General features: G+C 38.3%; 1 protein-coding gene and 1 pseudogene across 1 annotated transcript; both read right to left on the minus strand.

Moving 5' to 3' along the window:
- Positions 1-595: 595 nt before the first annotated feature.
- LOC130134392 (probable aldo-keto reductase 1) lies at positions 596-9539 on the minus strand. Its single transcript, XM_030611162.2, has 7 exons — positions 9329-9539; positions 8197-8364; positions 7592-7795; positions 7269-7441; positions 6958-7054; positions 1568-1721; positions 596-1289 (listed from the first exon to the last, which is right to left on the minus strand). The coding sequence occupies exons 1-7, from the start codon at positions 9377-9379 to the stop codon at positions 1102-1104; spliced, it is 1035 nt and encodes a 344-aa protein (XP_030467022.1). The 5' UTR covers positions 9380-9539; the 3' UTR covers positions 596-1101.
- A 3159-nt stretch (positions 9540-12698) lies between these two features.
- Positions 12699-17339, minus strand: LOC115685949 (probable aldo-keto reductase 1; annotated as a pseudogene).
- Positions 17340-24786: the final 7447 nt, after the last annotated feature.

Consider the following 24786-nt stretch of genomic DNA (forward strand, 5'->3'; position numbering starts at 1 on the left):
TTACTGCGTAGTGCCAGCTTACTTCACTAGATCGAGTCATCTAAATTATGACACATTGAACAAACTCGAAAACAAAAATATTTTGAAACTACCCTTGCTATTGCATGAATGGCGGTCACTGTATTACGATCCCCTGTCACGCTCAAAGTACTCACACTTTGTCTCATATAATAACATGTATTTGTAATTAAGTACAGTCCATCACATTATCCCATAATCAATAACAGTAGTCTGCAATGATTGTTTCCTTTTCAAGGTGACGCGAGTGAGTAAGCAAGCATGAAGACTCGGTTCCTTCTGTTGCCTTTCGTCCCTTATGTTTTATCAGGAATTTCGTTTCGTCCACTCGTCTGAAGAGGGATAAATGCACCCTCAGGAATCATGATCTGGCTGAATTGGACACGCTCAGTAAAGTAGTCACCGAAGTCGAACTTCAACAATTAGATTCTGCTAAAAAGGGAGAAAAAGGAGCAACAACAATAAAGCGAAGTCCAAGAGGACTGTATGCAACTATTCCATTACAAGAAAAGTCATTGCATCCCCTTAAACTTCAGCAAATAGATTCTTTTGTCTGAATAAGGTTAAATGTTTGTCAACAAGCATTGTATAGTGAGTTCTGTTTGATTACCCAGGGATAACAAAGCACTAGTTCTTCGCTTATCTTTTTTCTTAGTTGAAACCGAAACAAATTCGACATCATATATTCCTGACACTTCCAGACTTAGCACTGAAATCCAAGCGCAGGGTAAGATTCTGCATAAATCTTGATTATTTGATGATTGATGAGCTAGCTGCAGACTAAAATTTCCTGGGTTGAAACCATCTCTTCCCTAACGGGACAGAAAATTGACAAGATCATATGGAAACGGAAAGGCATCACAATCCAAAAACAAGGCATGCGCATGTTATTTTTATGCTTTAAGGGGAGAGATGAAGGGAGAGAAGTGCTCTCTCCAACAGGCACGGCACATTTATTTCGCTGCCATAGGAGCAGAAGCATTGCCAGAGTTCACGAGTCATCTTCTCTTTTTCTCTATCAGTGCTCCCATACTACATTGTTGCTCAGTGGACCAAAGCTTAAATTGCCCGGCCAGCTTGGGCTCAGACTTTCTGAATTGGTAAAGGTGTATTAGCAAACTTCCAAGTCACTTCAGTGGTGCTCTCGAAGGTTCTATCTCCGGCTACCTCATTGACAGGTACAGCATCAGAGATCTCTTTCAGATCTTCCTCGGTAAGCTTTAGTTTGAGAGAGCCGATATTGTCATCCAAGTTCTTAATCTTAGTTGTCCCTGGAGTTAGAAGAAAACCAGCAAACATTCCAAGGAATTATGTTAGAAGTCACTTTGAGAGTATTTACTTGAAACAAAGATGATATAAATGCATGCCTTCTTCTCGGCAATTCATAAGGCCACACAGACCCACTAGAAAGCCTGTGTGGTTTTTATACACAACAGCTACTTGATGGCTCATTTTTTTTTTCTTTTTACAAAAACGTCTACACCACAGCGACAATCATACAAGTGGCAGATTTACGTTGAAGCAGAAGCTTATCGGATAGAGGGCTCACCAGGGATTGGTACAACCATGTCTCCTTGTCCAAGAACCCATGCTAGAGCTAATTGCGCTGGGGTGCACCCGTGTTTCTTGGCAAGATTATCCATCCGAGTATAAAGGTTTCTGTTCTTATCCAGGTTCTCCTTTTTGAATCGAGGGTACATAGCCTTCCAAAGAGAACACGCGCATTAGTCTCCGTGGACTATAATTTTGTTAAGTGGGTTGTCATTCAATCACCAGTGAGTCCAATATTAATCCACGCTGTTGCAACTGATAAAGCCTCAGTTTTTCGCTTCTCCTATGGTTATAGTATTACATTTGTTAGAGATATTTAGGTATATTTTGAATATTTACTTTGACTTTCCATATCCATCTTGATTATCCATATCTGATCTGATTTCCTTATAATGCCATCTATTCAAGCCTATAAATAGGCTCCATGTACTCTTCTTTATTTACAATGAAATACACATAATTTCTCTCTTCCACTTCTTTCACATGGTATTAGAGCCGTCATCTATCATTGAAATTTTCTCTAAAAACAAGAAAAACTGCCCCCGGCCCAGATCCGGCGTTGTCCAGTAGCGCCTAGCCCCACACAGCCTAGATCACAGAATCATGTTGAAGGAAGGTGTGACGTTGGGTCGGCGTGAGGGAGTGGAGCTTGGGCAGCAACCCTGATTGTGGCACAGGAAACACACGTCCCCAGGAAGAAGACGACGCTCCTCGGTTCTCTAGGAAAACTTTGGGACTGTAAAGGATGTTATCCGGTACTCTGTCTCTATGTCTGAACTGTTGGTTTGATTCAACTGTTGTGGTTGAGTTGCTTGAAGGAAAATATTGTGGTAGTTTTCTTATTGGAGAATGGCTGATCCTGAGAAGAGTATTACTGTAACGGCTGAGGTGATTTCCTCTTCTTCTAATTGAATTACCATTAAGAAGCTTAGGGGTAGCACCAACTTTCAACAATATATAGAAGAAAATTGTGAAGTTAACTTTGATAGGAAGAAATCGGCATATACACCCGACTGGGCCTAAACTCAAGGATGATGCAACTTGGGATGTTATTGATGCACGAATTCTTAGTCAGATGCTAAACTCTACGGAGAGTAATATAGTTGATCTCGTAACTCATGTTGACATAGTCAAAGAATTGTGGGAGTATTTGGATGTATTGTATTATGGCCAAAATAATCTTTCACGGATTTATGAGCTATCGCATGAGTTTTACCAATCTAAGAGGAAGGGGCATTCCATTACATAGTACTTTGCTGATTTCAAGAGGATGAATGAAGAGTTGAATGCTCTTCTCCCTATTTTGGCCAATGTTCAACAAATGCAATTTCAGAGAGAACAATTAGCTGTAATGGAATTCCTAAGAGGTCTCGGTCCATAATATGAAATTGTTAGATCTCAGATTTTCAAAGGAGAGATTATTGCATCACTCACAGATACATTTGCTCGAGTTCTTCGGGTATCTTGTGAGTCTTATCGGGATACCAAGTTTGTGGTAGATAGTTCCGCTCTTGTGTCCCAATCTCAAACTTTTGTTGTTGGTAGGAGTGGAGGAGGAAACCGAAGAGGACAATAATGGCCATGGTAGCTGTGGTGGTGGTCGACGCACAGGAATAGGGAGAGGCCAAGGTCAATAGCAGCTTTATGGATAGTTCCACGTTTCTATTGATAACTCAGGGGCTGTTCGGACTTGTCATCACCGTGGCAAACCTGGTCACATTAAAATTTTTTGCTACAAGTTACATGGGAGACTAGGGCAACAATAACAGTTTGCACATATTGCATCCGGTACTGACTCTTCTACTTTGCCTTAGTCTTCTGAAGGCAACATAGTGATTATGTCTGATGAGGAATTTGCTGGATACAACCAGTTTCATATCTCACAACCTGCTTCTTCTATTGCTATTCTGGTATAGACAGGTAAAGTTACTGCATGCCTTTTAGCTACGTCTCTCTTGCCTTTGGATCATTGATTCAGGGGCTTCCGATCATATGTCAGGACTTTCGGGTATATTTTCCTCTCTTACTCCATCATCATCCGCTGTTACCCTAGCTAATGGCTCATCTACATAAGTGAATGGGGTTGGTACAGTTTATCCAACTCCTTCATTGCCATTATCCTCAATGCTTTATCTCCCATAATTTCTGTTTAACCTCAACCAAAAACTTGAGTGTTCGGTGACATTCTATCCTAATTCTTTTATTTTTCAAGATCTGGTTACGAAGATGATGATCGGTAGAGAACACGAGGCAAGGCAGGGGCTGTATGTGCTTGAAAATGCTCCATCTATTGGATGCTCTAGTGTTGCTTCCCTACATCAGATATATTGTCATCTTGGCCATCCTTCACTGCATAGTTTTTAGAAGTTAGATTCTAGTTTTCAGTATCTTTCTAGTTTAGAGTGTGAGTCATGTCAACCTAGCAAATTGCATCATGTCAGTTACTCGCCTCATGTAATTAAGTGAGTGGTGCCTCCTTTTTCGTTAGTTCATTAAGATATTTCCAGTTTGGGTTTTATATACTTTGTTGCTTTTTTTTATGATTATTCTAGAGTCACTTGGCTATTTCTAATGAAAAATAGTTCACAATTGTTTTCTATATTTTGTGCCCTTATTCCTGAAATTCACGCTCAGTTTGATGCGCATGTTAAAGTTTTGCGTTCTTATAATGCTAAGGAGTAATTTTCCACACTTTTTTCAGACTTTATGACTCAACATGGTATGATTCATGAATCTTCCTGTTCTGATACAACCCAACAAAAAGGTGTAGCTGAAAGGAAGAAGAGGCATTTATTGGAAGTCACTAGGTCTATGTTATTTGAGATGAAGATCCCCAAAACCTTTTGGTTTGATACTATCCTGACTGTATGTTATCTCATTAATTGTGTGCCTTCTACTTTGTTTTCCAATCAATCATTATTTGTCTTATCACCACATATTTTTGGTTGTGTCTGTTTTATTCGTGATCATCGACCCGGAGTATCAAAACTTGATCTCGAGGCCATCAAGTGTGTGTTTCTTGGTTATTCTCATACTCAAAAGGGATAACGCTGTTATTCTCCATCATTGTGGAAGTACTTTATAAATGCTGATGTTTCATTCTTTAATTCTACTCCATATCTTGATGTTTTGGTTACTGTTCCTGAGGTGGATGAAATCTTACATGTGACCATCATTTGGTCAACTGTTCCACCTGTTTCACTAGTATTTGCACAAGAACCAACTCCTCTCAAGGTATATACTCGGCGTCTTCGAGTAGCTACTACTTCTTCCTTCCCCCTGTCACTACTACATCATCTTTAACTCTAGATCTACCATTACTTGACCCTCTTCTTGTGTCTAATGTCGATCTTCCTATTGCTCATCACAAAGGTACACATACTTGTACTCAACATTCTGTTGTAAAATTTATCTCATACTCTTCTGTGTCCCCATCCTTTTGGTCCTTTTTATTTACCGCTGAACTAAATCTTGTCCCCAAGTTTGTAAGTGAGGCATTACAAAGCTCTGGCTATAGGACAGCTATGGAAGAAGAATTATAGGCCCTACAGGTTAATCAAACTTGAGACTTGGTACCTCTTCCTTTACTGCTATTGATTGTTAACGGGTATATGCTGTCAAAGTCAATCCTGATGGCTCTCTTCCTAGCTTAAAAGTAAGACTTGTTGCGAAAGGTGCTCAAGTGTATATGGTCGACTATTTAGACACTTTTTCTCAGGTTGCCAAGCTCACATCTGTTCCTATTTCGATCTCTCTTACTGCCATATAACTGGCCCTTGTTTCGGCTTGATGTCAAGAATGCTCTGTTGCATGGTACTCTTTATGAGGAGATGTATATGGAGTAACCTCCGGGGTTTGTTGCTCAAGGGAGTCTGGGAGACTAATTTGCAAGATAAAAAAGTCGCTGTATGGTTTGAAGCAATCCATACAGGCGTGATGTGGACGATTTTACGAGGTTGTACTGTCTTTTGGACTATCTAGATGTGAAAATGATCACTTTTTCTTTAATAAACAGTTAGGGGGAGACAAGTTGTTCTTGATTGTGTATGTTGATAATATCATTATCACGGGAAATGACTTGGTTGATATAGCTGAATTAAAGGTCTATCTTTAGCAACAGTTTTAGATTAAAGACTTGGGAAAGTTGAAGTATTTCCTAGGATTTGAGGTGGCACATTCATAGAAAGGTATCGTCCTATCACAGCGAAAATATGTCTTGGATTTGCTCACTGAGACAAGCATGTTGGGATCAAAGCGTCTTGATTCACCTATTGAACAAGGAGTTTTCGACCCAAAAAAAAAAAAAAGAACAAGGAATTGCACTGGTTGCCGAGGGAGGAAAGATTCTTGATAATCTTGAGAGATATTGAAGACTGATAGGTAAGCTGAATTATCTCACAATTACTCGACTAGACATTACCTTTCCAGTTAGTGTGGTAAGTCAATTTCTATCTTCCCCTCATACATCTTACTGGGATGCAGTTATTTGGATTTTGAGGTACTTGAAGAAGGCTACAGGGAAAGGAAATGTTTACCAAAACCATGGTCATAACAGAGTTGAAGGATTCTCTGATGTTGATTGGGCAGGGTCTCTAGATGATAGGAGATCAACCACTGGCTATTGTACCTTGGTTGAAGGAAATCTAGTGTCATAGGGGAATAAGAAATAGAGTGTTATTGGCTGCTCCAGTGCCAAGTCAGAATATAGAATCATAGCATAAGTGACACGTGAATTAGTGTAGATTCAATAGCTATTGACTGAGTTAGGCTTTAAAGCTTCGGTTCCTATGTCTCTATGGTGTGATAATAAGGCAGCAATACATATAGCTTCCAACCCTGTGTTTCATGAGAGAACAAAACACATTAAGGTTGATTGTCATTTTATTTAAGAGAAGCTACAAAGTAGAGTGATCCTTCCCAATCATATTAGGAACGGTGAACTTGCAGACATTTTTACTAATATTATGGATGATGGGAGGATAGAATATATTTGTAACAAGTAGGGCATGATTAATATGTATGCTTAAGCTTGAGGGGGAGTGTTTGAGATATTCAGGTATTTTCTAGAGATATTTAGATTATTTCCTTTGATTCTCTGTATCTATTTTGATTATGCATATTTGATCTGATTTCCTTAGATTGTAATCTATTCAAGCTTATAAATAGGTTCCATGTACTCTTCACTATTTCCATTGAAATATATAAAATTTCTCTTCCACTTCTTTCACAACATTCATAAGATACTTTTTGGGGGCCAGCACAATTTTTTTTGGTTCCAAAGCCAACTGAATCAAAATAGTGTCTTCAAATCACAGAGTATTTCCATCGGAGACTCAAGTACTTGAGCTTGAAAACGGAACTTCTATGCCAAATGAAATGGCTACATACCAGTCTACTGTCAGAAGGCAAGCTTTCAAGGACAGCTTTGCCACCAAAGAAGCCACGGCCAAGCGGACTGTATGGAACTATTCCAATACCAAGATCCCTGGCATTTAGCAACATCAAGACAGCACTTTTGGATCAGAAAACATCATAAAGAATGTCAGCACTGCACGTGTGGCTGCAACATAAAGTTGTTTTAGAGGTCATGTAGAAGATCAAAGTCGCGTGATTTCGTGGGCTGAAGGGAGATATCCTCCTAAACTTTTTTCTTACCCCAAAGAAAATGAAGTAAAAGATGCTACTGTGGACTAACTAACCCGCATAACGGAACTATCTCCTCCTCAATATCACGACTCCAGAGAGACCACTCCATTTGTACTGCCGTAATGGGATGAACTGCATGAGCTCGTCTAATCGTGCTTGGGCTCGCCTCAGACAGACCGATATACTTTATTTTCCCCTCTTCCACAAGTTTCTTAAGTTCTCCCATCTATGTACCAGGAAACGCATGGCTTCAGAAGGGATGGAATATAATTTTTCAAGAGAAAAATCAATCACCAAAAGACACAAGATGGTAACCATGCACTAGAAATGCAAAATAAGGGGTACCCAAAGAAAAAATTGCAAAAGAAGCACTCACAGTTTCTTCAATGGGAATTGAAGTGTCCACTCGATGCTGATAATACAGATCAATGTATTCCACACCTAGGCGCTTCAAGCTAGCTTCGCAACATGATCGCACATATTCAGGGCTACCCTTAACCACCACCTTAGAAGCCTCCACTCTCATTAAACCGAACTTAGTGGCAAGCTGAATATTTTCTCTCGGGAGCTGCTTCAAGGCCTAAATCGAATCGCAATATCATTAAATCAAGGTTGCCATACAAAGATGAGATTCCCCTATCTGTGGAAAAACCAATTAGAAGGAGAACATTTGTCTAAGGCAATTAATTTCTTCTTTTCCTTCTTTTAACTATCTTTGAGTACATGACTAAAGTGATCTGAAAAGGGTTAAGTTCGTAATAAGCACGGGAGAAAATAAATCAAATTCCATATACCTAACCCTCCCTTAAGATGCAACCTCTTTCAGGCTCCGCAAAACAAGGAAGAGGCAGAGTCTTTTTCAGCCAATTTGATCTTAAGGAGAAGAATAGTAACTTTTGCTCTTGAGATAGAACTGGATGAATTGGCACAGCCCATTGATTTGTAAAAAGCAAATGTCACTGCTTATGCAAAGATAAGTACCTTTCCCACCAGAACTTCATTAGCATTTCGTCCATACTCGTCGGCTGTATCAAAGAAGGTGACTCCCTTGCTATAAGCATCCTTAATTATGGTGATGCCATCTTCTTCGGAAAGTGGAGAGTTATAGGCACCAGTCAAGCCCATGCATCCAAACCCCAACTTGGATACCTGTGGTAAAAAAAGAAGTGAGTTTACCACTTACCATTGTCAAAACGTTTATATCAGGAAAAGTTCTGTTCATATTTCCAAGCTGAACATTGCCATTAAAGTTCAAAAACTCCGATTTAGGGTGGGGACAAAAATGTGTCATGGTAATAGTGATCTGCTCAATCTCAACTAGCAGATTAATCCTGCTTGACTTAATTCCTTTGCTATATGTGTGCTCAAATACCAAATAGCATTGAGCTACAGCTTAAAATTCTTAACATGAGCAGCTCACGAGCTTGCTGGAGTAGTTTGATAGAAGTTTTCAGTTATACATAAAAGAAAAACATGCATAATGTTATTTCTTTGTTCCTATTGGACTTTGAGAACACGAGTTTATGCTCGAGCTCAATGACTTTAACTTGAGTTTAGACTAAATCAAGTGATGAGTAGTTGAGCATTCCAAATTCTTCATGGATTGAGCTCTGTTTCTTTGAAAATTCAAGCTAGATCGAGCTTAAGTCGAGTTTTTAAGGACTGCCCAGACTCCAACCTTGAACACTCGATTCAAGTAGAGTCAAACTCGAGCACACCTGAACTGTGTCGAGTTGACTTGGCTGGATAAGACCTCTGCTTCCATTGTAGACACAAATAAGAAACCAGATATCCAATTTCAATACTTGCAGCACCGCAAAAAGCCCCTATTGTATCAGTGGATGTGTAGCAGAGAATTCTACTCATTACCCACGGCTCAAGTTCGAAACGTTCATCATAAATCCAATGCCCACGTCCCAAACCACCCCAAAAATTCATAAAAAACCATCAACTGATCTACACATCGACCACGGAGACATCGTCATCAAGAAGCAGAACAATAAAAAGTCCAGCCCTCTCAGTACACGCACAATCAAGAAAAAAACAACTAATCATTTCTTGAAAAAAACATGTAACGGGCACTAAAAAAGATCTGGGAATGCGTTGATGTTACCTCCAGTCCTTGGCTTCCAAGCTTTACCCTTGGAACCTCCACTCCTGCCATTGTTTTCTATCGGTGTGTTGAGGATATCTGCTTCTGCTTTTCGGGCAGAGGGTCCGTGTGATCTCAGAATTGTCCAGTTGCTTGGAGAGATTATGTATGTCTTGAGAACAGTAGGAGGGGCATGACGCATGCGAGTATGTAAGCAGAGACAGTTTGGATATCGGTCGTTGCAATCTTTCGACTGGAGTGGACTTGCCTTGCGGGCATGACGCACGCGGATATGTCAGCAGAGTCATTGAGTTTTTTCTTATTTTTCTATTGACATCCACGTTTCAGGTCGAAAGGGTAATAAAAGGACTTTTAAATTTCAACGTCGCCTTACATATTCTGTTTGTTTATCTCATCAAAATAAGTAAAAAAAAATGTATACTTTTAGTGCTTTCTTGGGATAATCTACTTCCTCAAAATGAACTAGATCACCGAAAGATTAAAAAGATAGTACAGATGTACATGAAAAAAAAAGACACCTAGAGTTTCTTCAATTGGACGTGATGTGTCCATTCGATGCTATTGATACAGATAAATGTATTCCACATTGAGTCGCTTCAAACCATCTTCACAACAAGAACGCAGAACGCACATATTCAGGCTTGCCCTTAACTATGACGTTAGGATAGTTGGACCTTACTAAACCAAACTTTGTGCCTAGCTGAATATTTTCTCTTTGCAATTGCTTCAAGACCTTAAAAAATTTGTAGAACGGTAAGAAGAATGACAGATGAAAATGCTGCACAAAAATAATGACATCACCGTCTCCAACTTCAATATCAACTCTATCGCCATATATAATCCCGTTTCCCACTGTGTGAATAACTTTTTCCTTCATTTCTACCTTTTTTCTTAGGAAATGAACTGATGGAAGCAAAATGAAAAAAACTGATTTTCGATACGATGCACGCAAATAAATAAAATGAATTGAACTGGGGTTGCAGCAAAACTCGAGAATTCGAGCTATATATGCTATCCCTAACAGAACTTCATTAACGATTGCTCCATATACATCCGTATCAAAGAAAGTGATTCCTTTGCTACGAGCATGCTTTATTATGGCAATGCCATCCTCCTTGGCAATGATAGTATCGTAGGAACTGCTCAAGCCAATGCATGCGAACCCCAACTTTGATACATGTATTGAAACAAAATTAGGAAATGGATGTACTATACATATGAAAAAACTGCCAGTCCATCAAAAAGCTTAAGGTTGCACCGAGGTGTGTGGTACTAAAACATGTAGGTGACTGCTTTGGGCATATGTAGAGTTTAGGCGAAAATCCTAGTGAAGATTTTCACACTGCTCCGGGATCACATATCATGGACTTCAACAGACACAAACAGAGAAAAGATCAGACATTGACATGGGGAAAGATCACTGCCATACAATCTTGCAGTTGAAGTTCTTAACTTTGTTAGTTGGGTAGACTGTCACTCGGTTCTCCAGAAGCACCGAATCATTACTGCCTAGTGCCAACTTACTTTTGGGTTGTGATTCCCATCGATACGAAAGCACGGGATCTCATTCCCTGGTAAGCGGGTGGGGTCATAGGGGAGTAATATCCCGCGATGCTAGAAGGCCTTTATAATTTTTGAATTTGTGTTTTATTGATAGTTTGAACTTGGGACCATAAATTGCTACTGAGTATATATAATCTCTTTTTCTTGTAATTGAGGATTGTAATAGAGAGGTGAGAAGTACTAATTATGATGGAATCTTTTGCTAGACGTAACTCTAGTTTGAAGGTGAACCGAGATAAACCTTGTGTCTCGATTTCTCTTTCTCGCTTTTATTTTTTATTTCGTTGTGTTTGTGCGCCTAATCTTAACACTCACTTCACTGGATCAAGTCAAACCAGTCTAAATTATAGCACATTGAACAAACTCGCCAACAATTTTCAACCTCAAAACTTTATGCTAAAATGTTCTGAAACGACCCTTGCTATTGCATGAATGGTGGTCATTACGATCCCCTATCGCACTCACTTAAAGTACTCTATGTCTCATATATTTACATGTATTTGTAATTAAGTTCAGTCCATCTCATCATCCCATAATCTATAACATTAGTCTGCAATGGTTGTTTCCTTTTTAAGGTGACGCGAGTGAGCAAGCAAGCATAGGACTGTGGAGACTCTGTTGTCTTGGCTGGAGAAGACATCTGCTTCCATTGTAGACACAAAGCAGAAACCAGATATCCAATTTCAATATTTGCAGCATCGCAAAAAGCCCCCTATTGTATCAGTGGATGTGTAGCAGACAATTCTACTCATTACCCACGGCTCGAGTTCGAAACCTCCATGCATAAATCCAATGCCCACGTCCACAACCACGCAAAATTTCGTGAGGATCAACTAATCTACACATCGTTATCAAGAAACACATCAATAAAAAGTCTAGCCCTTCCAGCACACGCAGAATCAAGAAAGAAATTCCATCATTTCTTGGAAATATTTGTAATGGGCATTAAAAAAGACATGGGCTTGCACTGATTTTACCTCCAGTCCTTGTAGCTTCACTCTCGGAACTTCCACTCCTACCATTATTTTCTACCGGTGAAGTTTCCTCCTTCACTGTTTTGGATGTTTCTGCTTCTGCTTTTCGGTTGGCATGACGCATGCGAATATGCTAGCAGACTTGCTAAGGTTTTCCATTCATCTTTCCCCTGGCTTCTTGTTATATTAGATACGTTATTGACATCCACGTTTCAGATTAAACCGAAAAAAGAACGACTTCTATTTCATAAATTAATAACTTTAACACGTTGGTAAGTGACACGAATGAATGTTCATAATTATTGAAATACTTGGTAATTCCAGCACCATATAAGCGACTCAAATTAAGGTGGGTAATATAGTATAAATTTAGAAACTTTAACACATAAATAAACCTACTAAAATAAATTTTGATAATTTGATGAAATAGCTTATAGTTTTGATTTAATAGCGTTGTACTTTAGTAAAAGTGTTGGTAACTTACCAACTCATTATGCACCAAGTATTATTATAAACGGGTCTTACAAGTTACCAAAGTTTTAAAAAGTTACCAGCACGGAACAGTATGCCATATTTGTGTACCATAAAACTAGAAATCTCAAAAATGGTAACAAACAGCAACGGCAAATTGCAAGATTATTATTGGTGATTATTTTAGAATATAGCACATTTCTTCAAACTTAGGGACTCAGCTACACGCTTTACCTTCCAGATCTAAGGGACTTAACAGTCCCTGGCTTTATTTTTTCATCGATCCCATGATCGATTTCTGGCCTCGGTTACAGACGAGAAAAGAACAATGCAGAGAGCGAAACAATGCTTTATGTAACAGTCTAAGCTGACGATTTCCCGTCTCTCGGGGGGCCTGTCTGCATACCTCGGCGAGTAACGAGCAAACCCTTTATGAATACTGCCACCATCAACCTCGTCGATCGGCACAGCATCCAATATCTCTCACATCATCCTCTGACGATGTATAAAAGGACGTATAGAAATCGAGCGACGTATAAGTTCAGAGAATTCATAATGCGACGTGTCTGTTAATGAACCAAGAATTCATGTCCAGTCGTCAACGACGTATAAGTTCAGAGAATTCATAATGCGACGTGTCTGTTAATGAACCAAGAATTCATAAATTCAGAGAACTTATGAAAGGACGTATAGAAATCGAGCGACGGGCACCAGAAAACGGTCGCTTATCTTTTTAGCAGTAAGTGGAAGGCGACTGCTGCTGACAGTCAGAATGCCCATCGCCAGTAGTTATTAGAGACTGATTTATAGGGGTTTAGGGACGGGACAGGCCATAGCAGTCCAGGTTTTCGTAGTTAAAGGGAATGTAATAATCATACAATTTATGCTTCCACTCAAGAAAAATGGGTACGAAAATTTGGCTACACACCCAGGATCAGCACAACATGGTCCCCTTGATGGAGAACCCATGCCAGCACGAGCTGAATCGGGGTGCAATTGTGCTTGCTTGCTAGCTTCACGATTCGGGTGTAAAAGATTTTGTTCTTCTCCAAATTCTCCTTTCGAAACCTGGGATGTCTTTCCTGAAAAAATAAATTTAAGGAAACAGGAATATCTTGGAGAAGCTTGGACTAAATGATACGCACACCAAAGAAATAAGACATGTCACATACCAGAAAGCTTTTCTCAGGCATAGTTCCTGTCACTCCCATACCACCGAAGAACCCGCAATCGAGAGGACTATACGGCACTATGCCGATCCCAAGCTCCCTGAAGATTCAAGAAGCGGACCAAACGAAAAAAGAAACTCTGCTAGTTAAGGTGCTGCATGAAAACCATTTTGGTTCTGTCCAGAACTGGTTTTTTGTTCCCAGAATCAGTTTTGGACCAGAAACCCGTTTGGTAACGCAATTTCATTTTTCTATTTCCGGAACAAGTTTGCTTCCAAAACTGATTCTGAAATCATAAATGAGAACAAAAAAAAAGTTGGTTTTTCATTTCTGGAACAAAAGTGAGAATCATTTCTGAGGAATTCATTTTCTTCAACACACATATTCATATGGAAGTCACGATATTTGAGGTGAGAAAAAAAGTAAAAAATCAAAAATTTCAAAACTTAACAGAATGGTTTAGAATATGTGGCTACCCACTTTCAGTGAAATTTAAATTTTTTTAGGTACCGAAAAAAATAAATAAAAATAAAAAATAAAAAATTTCACAAAATGGCTTAGAAAACCTATGGCCACCCACTTTGAGCAAATTTTAATTTTTTTAGTTGCCAAAAAAAAATAAAAAATTCTAAAATTTAAAAACTTCACAGAATATCTTAAAATACCTGTGGCCACCCAATTTGAGCGAAATTTTATTTTTTTAGGTGCCGAAAAAAATAAAAAAAGCAAAAAATCAAAAATTTCAAAACTTCACAGAATGGCTTAGAATACTTGTGGCTATCCACTTTGAGTGAAATTTAAATTTTTTTAGGTGCCGAAAAAAATAAAAAAAAATAAAAAATTTCAAAACTTCACAGAATAGCTTAAAATACCCGTGGCCACCCACTTTGAGTGAAATTTAAATTTTTTTATATGCCAAAAAAAATAATAATAAGCAAAAAAGTAAAAATTTCAAAACTTTACAGAATGGCTTAAAATACCTGTGGCCACCCACTTTGAGTGAAATTTTATTTTTTTAGGTGCCGAAAAAAATAAAAAAAAATAAAAAAATAAAAAATTTCAAAACTTCACAAAATGGCTTAGAATACCTGTGGCCATCCACTTTAAGCGAAATTTAAATTTTTTTAGATGCAGAAAAAAATAAAAAAATAAAAAATAAAAAACTTCACATAATTGCTTAGAATACCTGTGGCCACTACTTTGAGTGAAATTTAATTTTTTTTAGGTGTCGAAAAAAAAAATAAAAATAAGCAAAAAAGAAAAATTTTCAAAACTTCACAGAGTGGCTTAGAATACATGTGGCCATCCACTTTGAGTGAAATTTAATTTTCTTTAGGAACCAAAAAAAATAAAAAAAAATAAAAAATACCATTTGGGCATCTAAAAAAAATTAAATTTTACTCAAAGTGGGTGGCTAGAGGTTTTGTAAGTCATTCTGTGAAGTTTTGAAATTTTTGATTTTTATGTTTTTTTTTCACCTAAAAAAATTTAAATTTCACTCAAAGTGGATGGCTACATGTATTCTAAGTCATTCTGTGAAGTTTTGAAATTTTTGATTTTTTGCTTTTTTTTAACCTCCAAAAATTAAAATTTCACTCAAAGTGGGTGGCCACAGGTATTCTAAGCAATTTTGTAAAGTTTTGAAATTTTTGAATTTTTGAATTTTTTTGGGCACCTTAAAAAATTTAAATTTCACTCAAAGTGGGTGGCCACATGTATTCTAAACTATTCTGTGAAGTTTTGAAATTTTTGATTTTTTGATTTTTTTTTTAGCACCTGAAAAAATTTAAATTTCACTAAAAGTGGGTGGCCGCAGGTATTCTAAGCAATTCTGTGAAGTTTTGAAATTTTTGATTTCTTGATTTTTTTTGAAAAAATTCAACAAATTTCCTATTTTCCCGAAATCTAAATTTTTTTTTATTTTCTCGACATTTTGATGATTTTTTCTGGAATTTTTCAATTTTTTGGGATTTTCTGAATTTTTTTAAAGATTTTTATGAATTTTTCGGATTTTTTATTATTTTTATTCCATTTCTAAAAAAATGGATTTTTGTTCCTGGAAATAAAATTTTCTGTTGTTTATCAAACGGGTTTTTATTTCAGAAAATAGAAATTTTGTGCTGTTATCAAACGGGTTTCTGTTCTAGAAATAGAAATTTTTTGTCATTATCAAACGGGTTTTTTTCCTCAGAAACTCATCCAGGAACCAGAAATAGAAAAATCGATTTCTGGTTCAGGAACTCATTCCGAAACAGAATGATTATCGTTCGTTACCTAAATCCAAGTGTCTGACATACGTAATTGAAATGGACCAATTTATGAAGGTACGGAGTCTACTAGGATGACGGCGGACAGAGTTTTCATCCACTTTTTTCTTGCAAATTTTTTAAGAGATTAGAATAGAGCAATCAATTTACCTGCAGAGAGGGACGACTTCTTGTTCGATGTCACGAGTCCAGAGCCACCACTTGATCTGTAAGGCAGTGATGGGATGAACCGCGTGTGCTGTACGTATGGTGTTGGGGCTGGCTTCCGACATGTCAATGTACTTCACTTTTCCCGGTTCCACCAACTTCTTCAGTTCCTCCATCTGCAAATTTGCTTAAAACTGATGAGTTTAAAGTCTGTTGGAGCAGAGACATTACACAATTTTCTTTGACATTGGAAAAATTACAGTTTCCTTGGGATGAATACACTAAAAGTGCCAAAAGGTTTTTTTTGGATCACTTAAGTGTCAAATTTTTTGAGAAATGATCTTTTCAGTGCCATCTATGATTTGTTTGGCCGAATATACAACATAGCTCGCTAGAGTATCCAATCAGCATCTAAAGCATAAACAACGTCGTTAAATGCCTTTTCCCCAAATAAGAACCCTAAATCTAAAGAGAGAAAATAGGCAATGTACTTCACTTTCCCCTCTTCCACCAACTTCTTCAGTTCCTCCATCTGCAAATATGTCGAAAACTGATGAGTTCTATTGGAGCAGAGAAATTATTCAATTTTCTTTGACATTTGAAAACTTATACAGTTTCCTCTAATGGGACCGATGTGTCAATTCGATGCACGTAATAGAGATACATGCAGTTGACATTGAGGCGCTTGAGGCTGGCCTCGCAGCTCGAGCGGACATATTCAGGTGTTCCTTTTATCAGCGCAGCGTATCCATCGAACTTGACCATCCCGAAGGCAACTTCTTCATTGCCTGTAATTGAAGTCACTAAAAGTTTCTCTTATTTTTCCTTCCTGTATAACTAAAATTGCATCAGCTAAAACTATAAACGATTTGAATTTTGCATGTTTCTGTTTACAATTATCTTCCCAGCAAGAATTTCATTAGCTTTCGGGCCATATGTATCCGAAGTGTCGAAGAATGTTATCCCCTTGGCGAACATGTCAGTGATGATGGATACGCCGACTTCCTCCAGGACAGGATCGATGTAAATTCCTGTCGGTCTCATGCAGCCAAAGCCCAACTTGGAAACCTGCAGCACCATAAAACCAAGAAATAAAACTAAAGAACTTGCACATTTCAGCAAGAAACGGCACTGAACTTGGTGAACTTGTCAAAGAGAACGCAAAAATATGCCGTGGAAAATTATGAACTCTACCCCTAATAATAAAGGAACCAATGAATCTATCATCTGCATTGAACTTCTGCTTTTCGTTCCGGACTCAGAAGTAGAATCTAAAACAAGAAATCATTCTCTAATGACGAAAAATCCTGATCGATTTTCGCACTCTATGTGATCAAGAAGTAGCTTTTGTGCAACTTGCCTGAAGACCCTGAGTTCCAAGTTTCACTCTTGGAATTTGAACTTCTTGCTCCTTGGCCATATTTCAGATGCACCTGCTAGGAATTGCTAGCTACTTTATTTTCTGGTTCAATCCTCCTGAAGTTCCATGCATATATATATATATAGGAGTCGAGGCGACAAAAACACAAATTAAAATTGGTAATATCAACATCTGTAGTTGTGTTCTAACTATGCTGAAATATGTTGTAGCGTGTATGTTTGACAACCCAAGTGTTTAGAGTTTCAACACCTCATTCATCGCCGACCGTTTTACGCAGCACGCTGTCACGTCAGCAATTTTCGACGAAAATTAGCCTGAATGACTTCATTGGAGTTTCACGTAAATGTTTAGGACTCAATTGGCAAAATTGAGAAGTTTAGGACTAGATTGACATCCGTACAATAGTTTTAAAACTGATTGGACAATTTCCTCCGCAGAATTAAGTACATTCTGTGCACTGTTAGAACAATGATCGATTTTATGTATAGTTCTTGTAGTAATGTGCCACTGACAATGTCTTTGTCCGGGGATGGGGTTCTAAAGAATCTAATAGTAATGTGACACTAAGAGAAAAGTTGGATCTTGATCGGTTTGCCTGTCAATCGAGTAGCCGAAACATTTCCTAGGGTGTATATGGTTCCCAGAATTCTTCAAGAACAATTTGGACCTAATTTGAATGAATGAACTCCAGTGTCTACGAACGGCGTTGCAGAAACAGGCTTATCATATTTGGAAGGGAAGATCTAGATAGGAACATGAGGAGTGTCGCGACCTCCCCGAACCGGCCCCGCCACCTAAGGGGTTAAGCTAATGGATTACTAAGTTAAACCTAGCTCGAGCTCTCCCAAGCCCATACAAATTCGCGACTTAAGGTTTAAGTTGTTAACAAATCAATTTCATCTAGGAATCGCCACTAATCAGTTTTTAGTGGGTCGATTAGACACCAAAGTAAAGCACAGGGGAGATGCTTCACTTCTACAAACCAGAGACTCAATGGGTACGGGGACTTGATAACACTAATTGACCAACTAGTACCTTTTCGGTACCTAACCTTGTTCAATTACCGCCTCACATGTTCACACTAATTGAGAGTCTCAAAATTCCAAGCTAAGGGAAGCGACAATCAACATGCGAGTCTAACATACCTAATCAACCACAGGCGAGGATAAATTAAACATACCTAATCAACCACAGGCGAGGATAAATTAAACACGCAATTCAAGACGCGAAAAATCAAACATGGCATTAATCACACAAAAAGGGCAAGCAAAGGCAAATTCCAAAGCCCAAACAATATTTTTTGATTTTCCGGATTTTTGGAATTTTTCTGATTTTTTTAAATTAATTTAAATTTTTAATATTAATAAATTAATTTTAAAAAAAAGAACTCCGGACCGGGTCAGGGGACCCGGTCCGATTCAGCCCTCGGACCTGCCCGGATTATATCCCAATTTTATATTTCTTTTTCTATTTTCTCTTTTTTTCTATTTCTTTTTCTCTCTAATTTTTTGTTCCTTTTCTTTCCCCCCTTCTACTGTATACCTTCTTCTTCACCGAGACCTCCTCACGCCTGTCTTCTTCAACACCGAGACTGCGCCGAAACCTCTCCATCGGTGAACTTCCCTAGCATCGTCGACCATGACCTCCAACCGTCGACGTCAATAGCCAACATCGCCGACCACCACCAAGTCATCTCCATCAGTCCTCTTTCCGGCCACCACTCCGGCTAACGTTGGACCATTCGGGCGATGTCAACGTCACCAAGAACACTCATAAAAAAAAACAAACGCCATTCCAGCAAATCAAACACGTATATGCACACTAAACGCTGAGGAAATATAGGACTGACTGAGGCGGCCTCAAACCGCAAACTCCTCCGGCGAGGGGAGTGGCGCTCCGGCAAAGGTCTCATCGGCGACCGACTCGGACATCGAACGATATGCCACAAAATCGAAGGAAAGCACAAAGTCAGGAACTATATTAGAACAACGCAAGCATATAACAAAGCTTTGGGGTGTCGGTTTCGCAAAAACAGATTCGGAGCTTCATTTAGGCATTTTGTCGAACACGTGGGAGGCAACTGAGAAATGGAGCTACGGATCCGATTTTAACAAGGTTCATGGCATTTTTTTGACATACGATGTTCAGGTTGACCTCAATCAGTATGAAAAGACTATAAACTTCCATTCAAAGAATCCGAAGATCCCCGAACAGATCCGACGTCTTTGGTTCCCGAGAGGCAAGGGAAAAACAGAGCATTTTTGGAGCTTACCTGGTTCGTGTGGCTTTTTGGCGACAAATGGCGGCCAGTACGTGGATCTCCGATGACAACCACATCTATTCCGGCGAGCGGGATGGATTTTCTCGCCCTTTCTCTCTTGCTCTCCCCATCGGTCTCTCTTGCCGAGCCTCCTCCTTTTAGATCCCCGCCGGTCCTCTCTCTTTGGCGTCCCTCCAAAACGGTCCCAGGTCAGTCAACGAAGCCAGCTATTTTTCTTTCTATTTTCAGCTCGAAGCTGCCACTGATCAACCTAGCCTCACTGCTCTGTCTTCTCCTGCTCTCTGTCTCGATCAGAGAGCACGCGGGGAGGAGAGAGGAAGAGAGGAAGAGAGGGAAAATGAGCTATGGGCTGAGAAAGCCATAGGCTGGGCCAAGATTAAACAAAATAAGAGAAATAGGCCAGGGAAAGAAAGGAAGGGAATGAGCTCATGCAGGACGGGCCGGGTCAAACTGGCTCGAATCTTCTTCTTCTTCTTTATTTTTTTTAATTATACTTTTAATTATTACATTTTTTATAATTAGAAAAAAAAAAAGTTCCAATAGACCCTATTAATGCAGATGCACCTAATGCCTATATGCCATGCAATTTAATGAAAATATTTTAGTTTAGGGGTTAAAAATTAAACCCTAATTTTCTATGCGATAAAGCTCTAAATGATTAGGTAAAATTTTGGTGTCAACAAGGAGCTATCTGCATACTTTGGATTTTATGTATTCGTTGGCATCGTCAGACCAGTCACTTTCACTAGTTTCTGATGATGCTTGGATGGCACAGGGTAGTGTTTGGAGTGGGTTCATCTTATTCAAGATCATGTTGGAGGGACATGGCCAATCACTTTTCAATTCTCTGAATCATGTACATTCCTTTCTCTTTGGCATGTGGGCAGCTTTTTGCAAAGTGGCCCTTTTTTTTTCATGAAAAAGGGGTAAAACTAAATACAAAAAATTAACACATAAATCTACTATACTTATTTATCGCCTAATAAAATATGAATTAACTTTGTATAAGGTAATGAAAAGAAACTATTTTCCAAGCGCTTATCGATTTCAAGATTTTATTTTTGGTCAAAATCTAGTCCAAGATGGCAAGTCAGTCAGTAGAGGGATTTTCTTTCCAAAAATTATGTTGTACTTTAAACTTAAAGTGAGAGCGCGACAATCTTTTAACATCTTTAATCAAAGCAAGGCCGACATTATCTATCATAAGATTTGGACTAACAAAATTAGTGATGGCTTTAGAGTCAATTTCAATGATGATCTTATGAAAACTAATGTGTTTTGGGAAGTAAAGTCCCAACCACGAAGCCCAAAGTTTTGCTTGTGTTGACGAACATGTTCCTACGAATGTGGCAAAACCACCAAGCCACTCACCCCCTTGATTTCTAAATAAACCCCTTGTACCAGTAAGTCCTTGGTTGCCTTTAGAGGCCCCATCAATATTCAATTTAATCCAACCGGAAGGTGGAGGATCCCACTGACCAAAATCAGAGAAGTGCATGATCCACATAACGTCGAGTTATGGACAGTCGAAGATTTAAAGATTTTCTTTGTGTTATGGAAAAGTGATGCGTTTCTCCATTGTCAAAAAAGCCACACACTTACTCCAAAAATTATGCTCCAATCATGATGAAAATTTGATCGCCCTTTACTTGAGAGATTTGAATTCAACCATTGTAATGAATTCATTGAGAAGAATTCTCCCAAATATTGTTGTGGGACGAACTCAAGCTATATCCTGCAGACAATTGGACAATCCCTTAGAACATGTAAAGTTGTTTCCACATGAAACTCACATCTCAAGTAATATGGATTTCCTCCCAAGTTGCGAGACGTCTTTAATTCATTAGTCAATAGCCGCTTATGAGCAGCTAGTAAGAGGAAAGTTCAAATACGTTGAGGTTCCTTCCACTTCCAAATTGTAGACCATATATTATCAAATTCTTGATTGCATGCTCCATTGATTACCTCGCGCATTGACTTAAGAGGGAAAGCCCCGCTTCCAATACTCTCCCACCAAAGAGTATTGTCCCCATCAGAGGCTAAAGGAGGTTTGATAGCTCTATAGTGAAAGATTATGTCTCCTAGTATAATTCCAAGAAATATCCGAAAATTCCAATTTTCATTCAACACAAAATCGCAAACTTTTCTGTCCATCTCAGAAAGAGGTAGCTGGGTACTAACAATACTGTAGAGCGGCTGGTATCTATCTATCAGTCCAAACCTAACATGTTTTCCATTTCCCAAACTCCATAGAGCTCCTTCTTGTAAGGCCGGCCATACGTTCGCAATCACCTTCCATGAGATCGAGTCTCTAGGTTCAGCATGAAAATCAGTTCTCTGCGAATAATATTTAGTAGTAAGAACTTGTCCCCAGAGATTATTAGGTTGAGTCTTGAGAACCCATGCCAGCTTCATCATAAAACCTAGTTTAGTCAGTTCAAGAAATCTATAACCAAGACCACTACATTTTTTAGGCTTGCAGATGGACTTCCAATTGAGGAGGTGAATTCGATGTTTTTCGCTTGCGTATCCTAATATGAAAGTACGACAATTTTCTTCAATATCTCAAAAAACTTGAGTTGGAACTTTAGTGCACTGCATGTGATAGCTAACGATAGACATAACTGCAGACTAGGATAAAGTAATTTGATCTGTCGTTGACAAGGTTTCAGATTTCCGTCCACTAAGCCTTTTATTTGCCCTCTCTAACATAGATTGAAAAGGACTCAAAGAATTTCTTCCATGAATCAAAAGCACTCCCATTTATTTGCCTAGCTCGGCACATACACCAAAACCAGAAATCTAGCTCAAATTATGTTTTAGCCCCAGAGAAATATTCTTTGAACAGAAAATTTTAGTTTTAGCCTTGCTCACAATATGTCCTGATCTATTGCAAAAATCACCTGAACATTCTATGACGACTTCCATTTGATCTCTCAAGCCTCTGCCAATAAGAGGAGATCATCCACAAACATTAGATGATAAATTCGTGGTCCACTCCTTTGAAAGCAAAAAGGTTTCCACCATTTTGAATTTACTAGCATCAGTAATAAGGTAAGATAACCTTTCCATGCATAACACAAAGATGTATGGTGAAATAGGGCCTCCTTGACGTATTTCCCTGCTTAGAAAGAATTTCTTCGTATTCTCGCCATTCCTCAAAACTTGCAAGGATGACGATGTGATGCAATTCATTATTAAACGAACCATAAAATCTAGGACACCTGACATGTGAATAGTCTCCTTAATGAAGGACCACTTGAGTCGATCATACGCCTTCGCAAGGTCAATTTTAAGGATCATATGCCCCCTTTTCCCTTGTTTGCTCATCGAGTGAATTGCCTCTTTGCGATAATAACATTGTCCTGAATATGTCTACCAAGAACAAAATTAGCTCATTAGGCAAGACGAGTGGCGGAATCACTTCCTTTAGTCTATTCACATCACTTTGGTAAGAATTTTGTAAGCAACGTTACATAGACTAATTGGTCTAAAGTTACAAATTGATTCTAGTTATTTCACTTTTGGGATCAGTACTAAGAGAGTTTTATTAATCTCAGCCCAATTACAAATCCTAGACCATTCCTCAACAATAAAATTAACAACTAAATTATCAACCAGATTCCACTGATGTTGAAAGAAAACTGCCTGGAAACCATCCGTCCCAGGTGCTTTGTAAGGTCCCACATCAAATAGTGCTCTGCGGACCTCTTCTTTGTCGACTAGATTAGCCATATTCGAAGCTTGCGAAGAACTTACGACTTGAAATCTGTTAGGCAACGGAATTGCAGTTGGGGTTAGGTCTTCTTTAGTGAAAAGATTCTTGTAGAAATCCACCACAATGCCTTTCAATTCCTCTTGGTCAGACACTGATTCTCCACTATTATTCTTTGGAACATCCATTTTATTTTCATGAACGGCGAATGATTATGGCAGCATGAAAAAACTTCGTATTTTTATCCCCAAACTGCAACCATTGATGTCTAGATTTTTTATATCAGTGGATTTCTTCCTAAATCGAGACATCAACAAACTCTTTCTGTAATTTCGCTTCAAGTTTCCATGAAAAACGATTTGTACCTTTCTCAAGTGCCTTTTGGATGCCTCCTAATCTGGCCAACAAATTCTTTTTTCTTCTATAAATGTTTCCAAAGACATTCTGATTCCATTCCTCGAGGTTGTTTTGTAGTTGGGACAGAGCAACATGAAGAAGCAACTCATCATTCCGATTCAGTTGAACAAACTCATTAAAAGAAGTATGAGTTAACCAAGTTGCTTTAAATCGCAAAGGCCGATTTAACTTAGGAGTCTTCTTATAGTACAAAGCAATCAAGAGATGGCAATGATCAGATTGAACTCTTGAAAGTACTCGAACTGTCGCATCAACAAATAACAAACGCCAGAAAAAGATTACATAATGCTTTGTCAAGGCGCTTGACAACCCAATTATATTCATTCCACTAGTGCCCATGCCATGTCAATCCACTCTCTAAACCTAGTACATATTGTAGCATGACTGGTGCACCCCCTTTTTCTCGTTCGGAAACGTAATGTCATGAATCTTACTTATACATAGATTATTTTTAGAATAACGATTTCTTATAAAAAAAATATACAATTTATTAATACAATAACTAGTTGGCTATTTGCCATATAAACTATTTTTTTTTGGAAAAAAAACAATCAAAGAAAAAAAATAAATAAAATGAAGAAAAAAAGATAAGAAATAAGTTTAAATCAAGAGTGGAAAAAGTGCGGGTAGAATTGAAATTGAAAATATTTAAGTTATAATAGCATGTTAAAGTGGGATCCAAAAAGGATAATATGGCCAATTCAATGTGATAAGAAGGTGTCTGTAGTCAAATATGAGATGACAAAAAGTGCGAGCCAAACATTAAAATGTAGTGGGTGTGGAGGAAGTGGCGCTAAGGTGAAAAAAGGTTGTTTGAAATGAGCAAGGTAATTCTATCTTTTAGTACATTTAAAAGACAATCCAATGCTTTGGTAATTACGAAAGTTTCTCAACATATCCTAATGGTCTTTTAAAGGTAATAAATATGGCTCATTCAAAGTTGCAAGGCTGTCTCAAGCCATATTTGTGGTATACCAGTATAGATATTTTTATAGATACATTGCATCTACTTTCTCTGTGTTAGTATAGATGTATGCCTACATAGAAACAAATGCTACATTTGATAGTCGGAA

This window comes from Syzygium oleosum, unplaced genomic scaffold, assembly GCF_021117445.2.
Source record: "Syzygium oleosum isolate NSW1041296 unplaced genomic scaffold, Sole_v2.1 Sole_v2.06, whole genome shotgun sequence".
Lineage (NCBI taxonomy): Eukaryota > Viridiplantae > Streptophyta > Magnoliopsida > Myrtales > Myrtaceae > Syzygium > Syzygium oleosum.

Bases quoted from the DNA above. Each gene is read 5' to 3' on its own strand.
- LOC130134392 (XM_030611162.2), bottom strand. From the start codon at position 9,379: ATGGCAGGAGTGGAGGTTCCAAGGGTAAAGCTTGGAAGCCAAGGACTG. The intron at 8,365-9,328 runs GTAACATCAACG...TTTTTACCACAG, and splicing joins TTGGAAGCCAAGGACTGGAG to GTATCCAAGTTGGGGTTTGG. The intron at 7,796-8,196 runs GTACTTATCTTT...GATTCGATTTAG, and splicing joins ATGAAGTTCTGGTGGGAAAG to GCCTTGAAGCAGCTCCCGAG.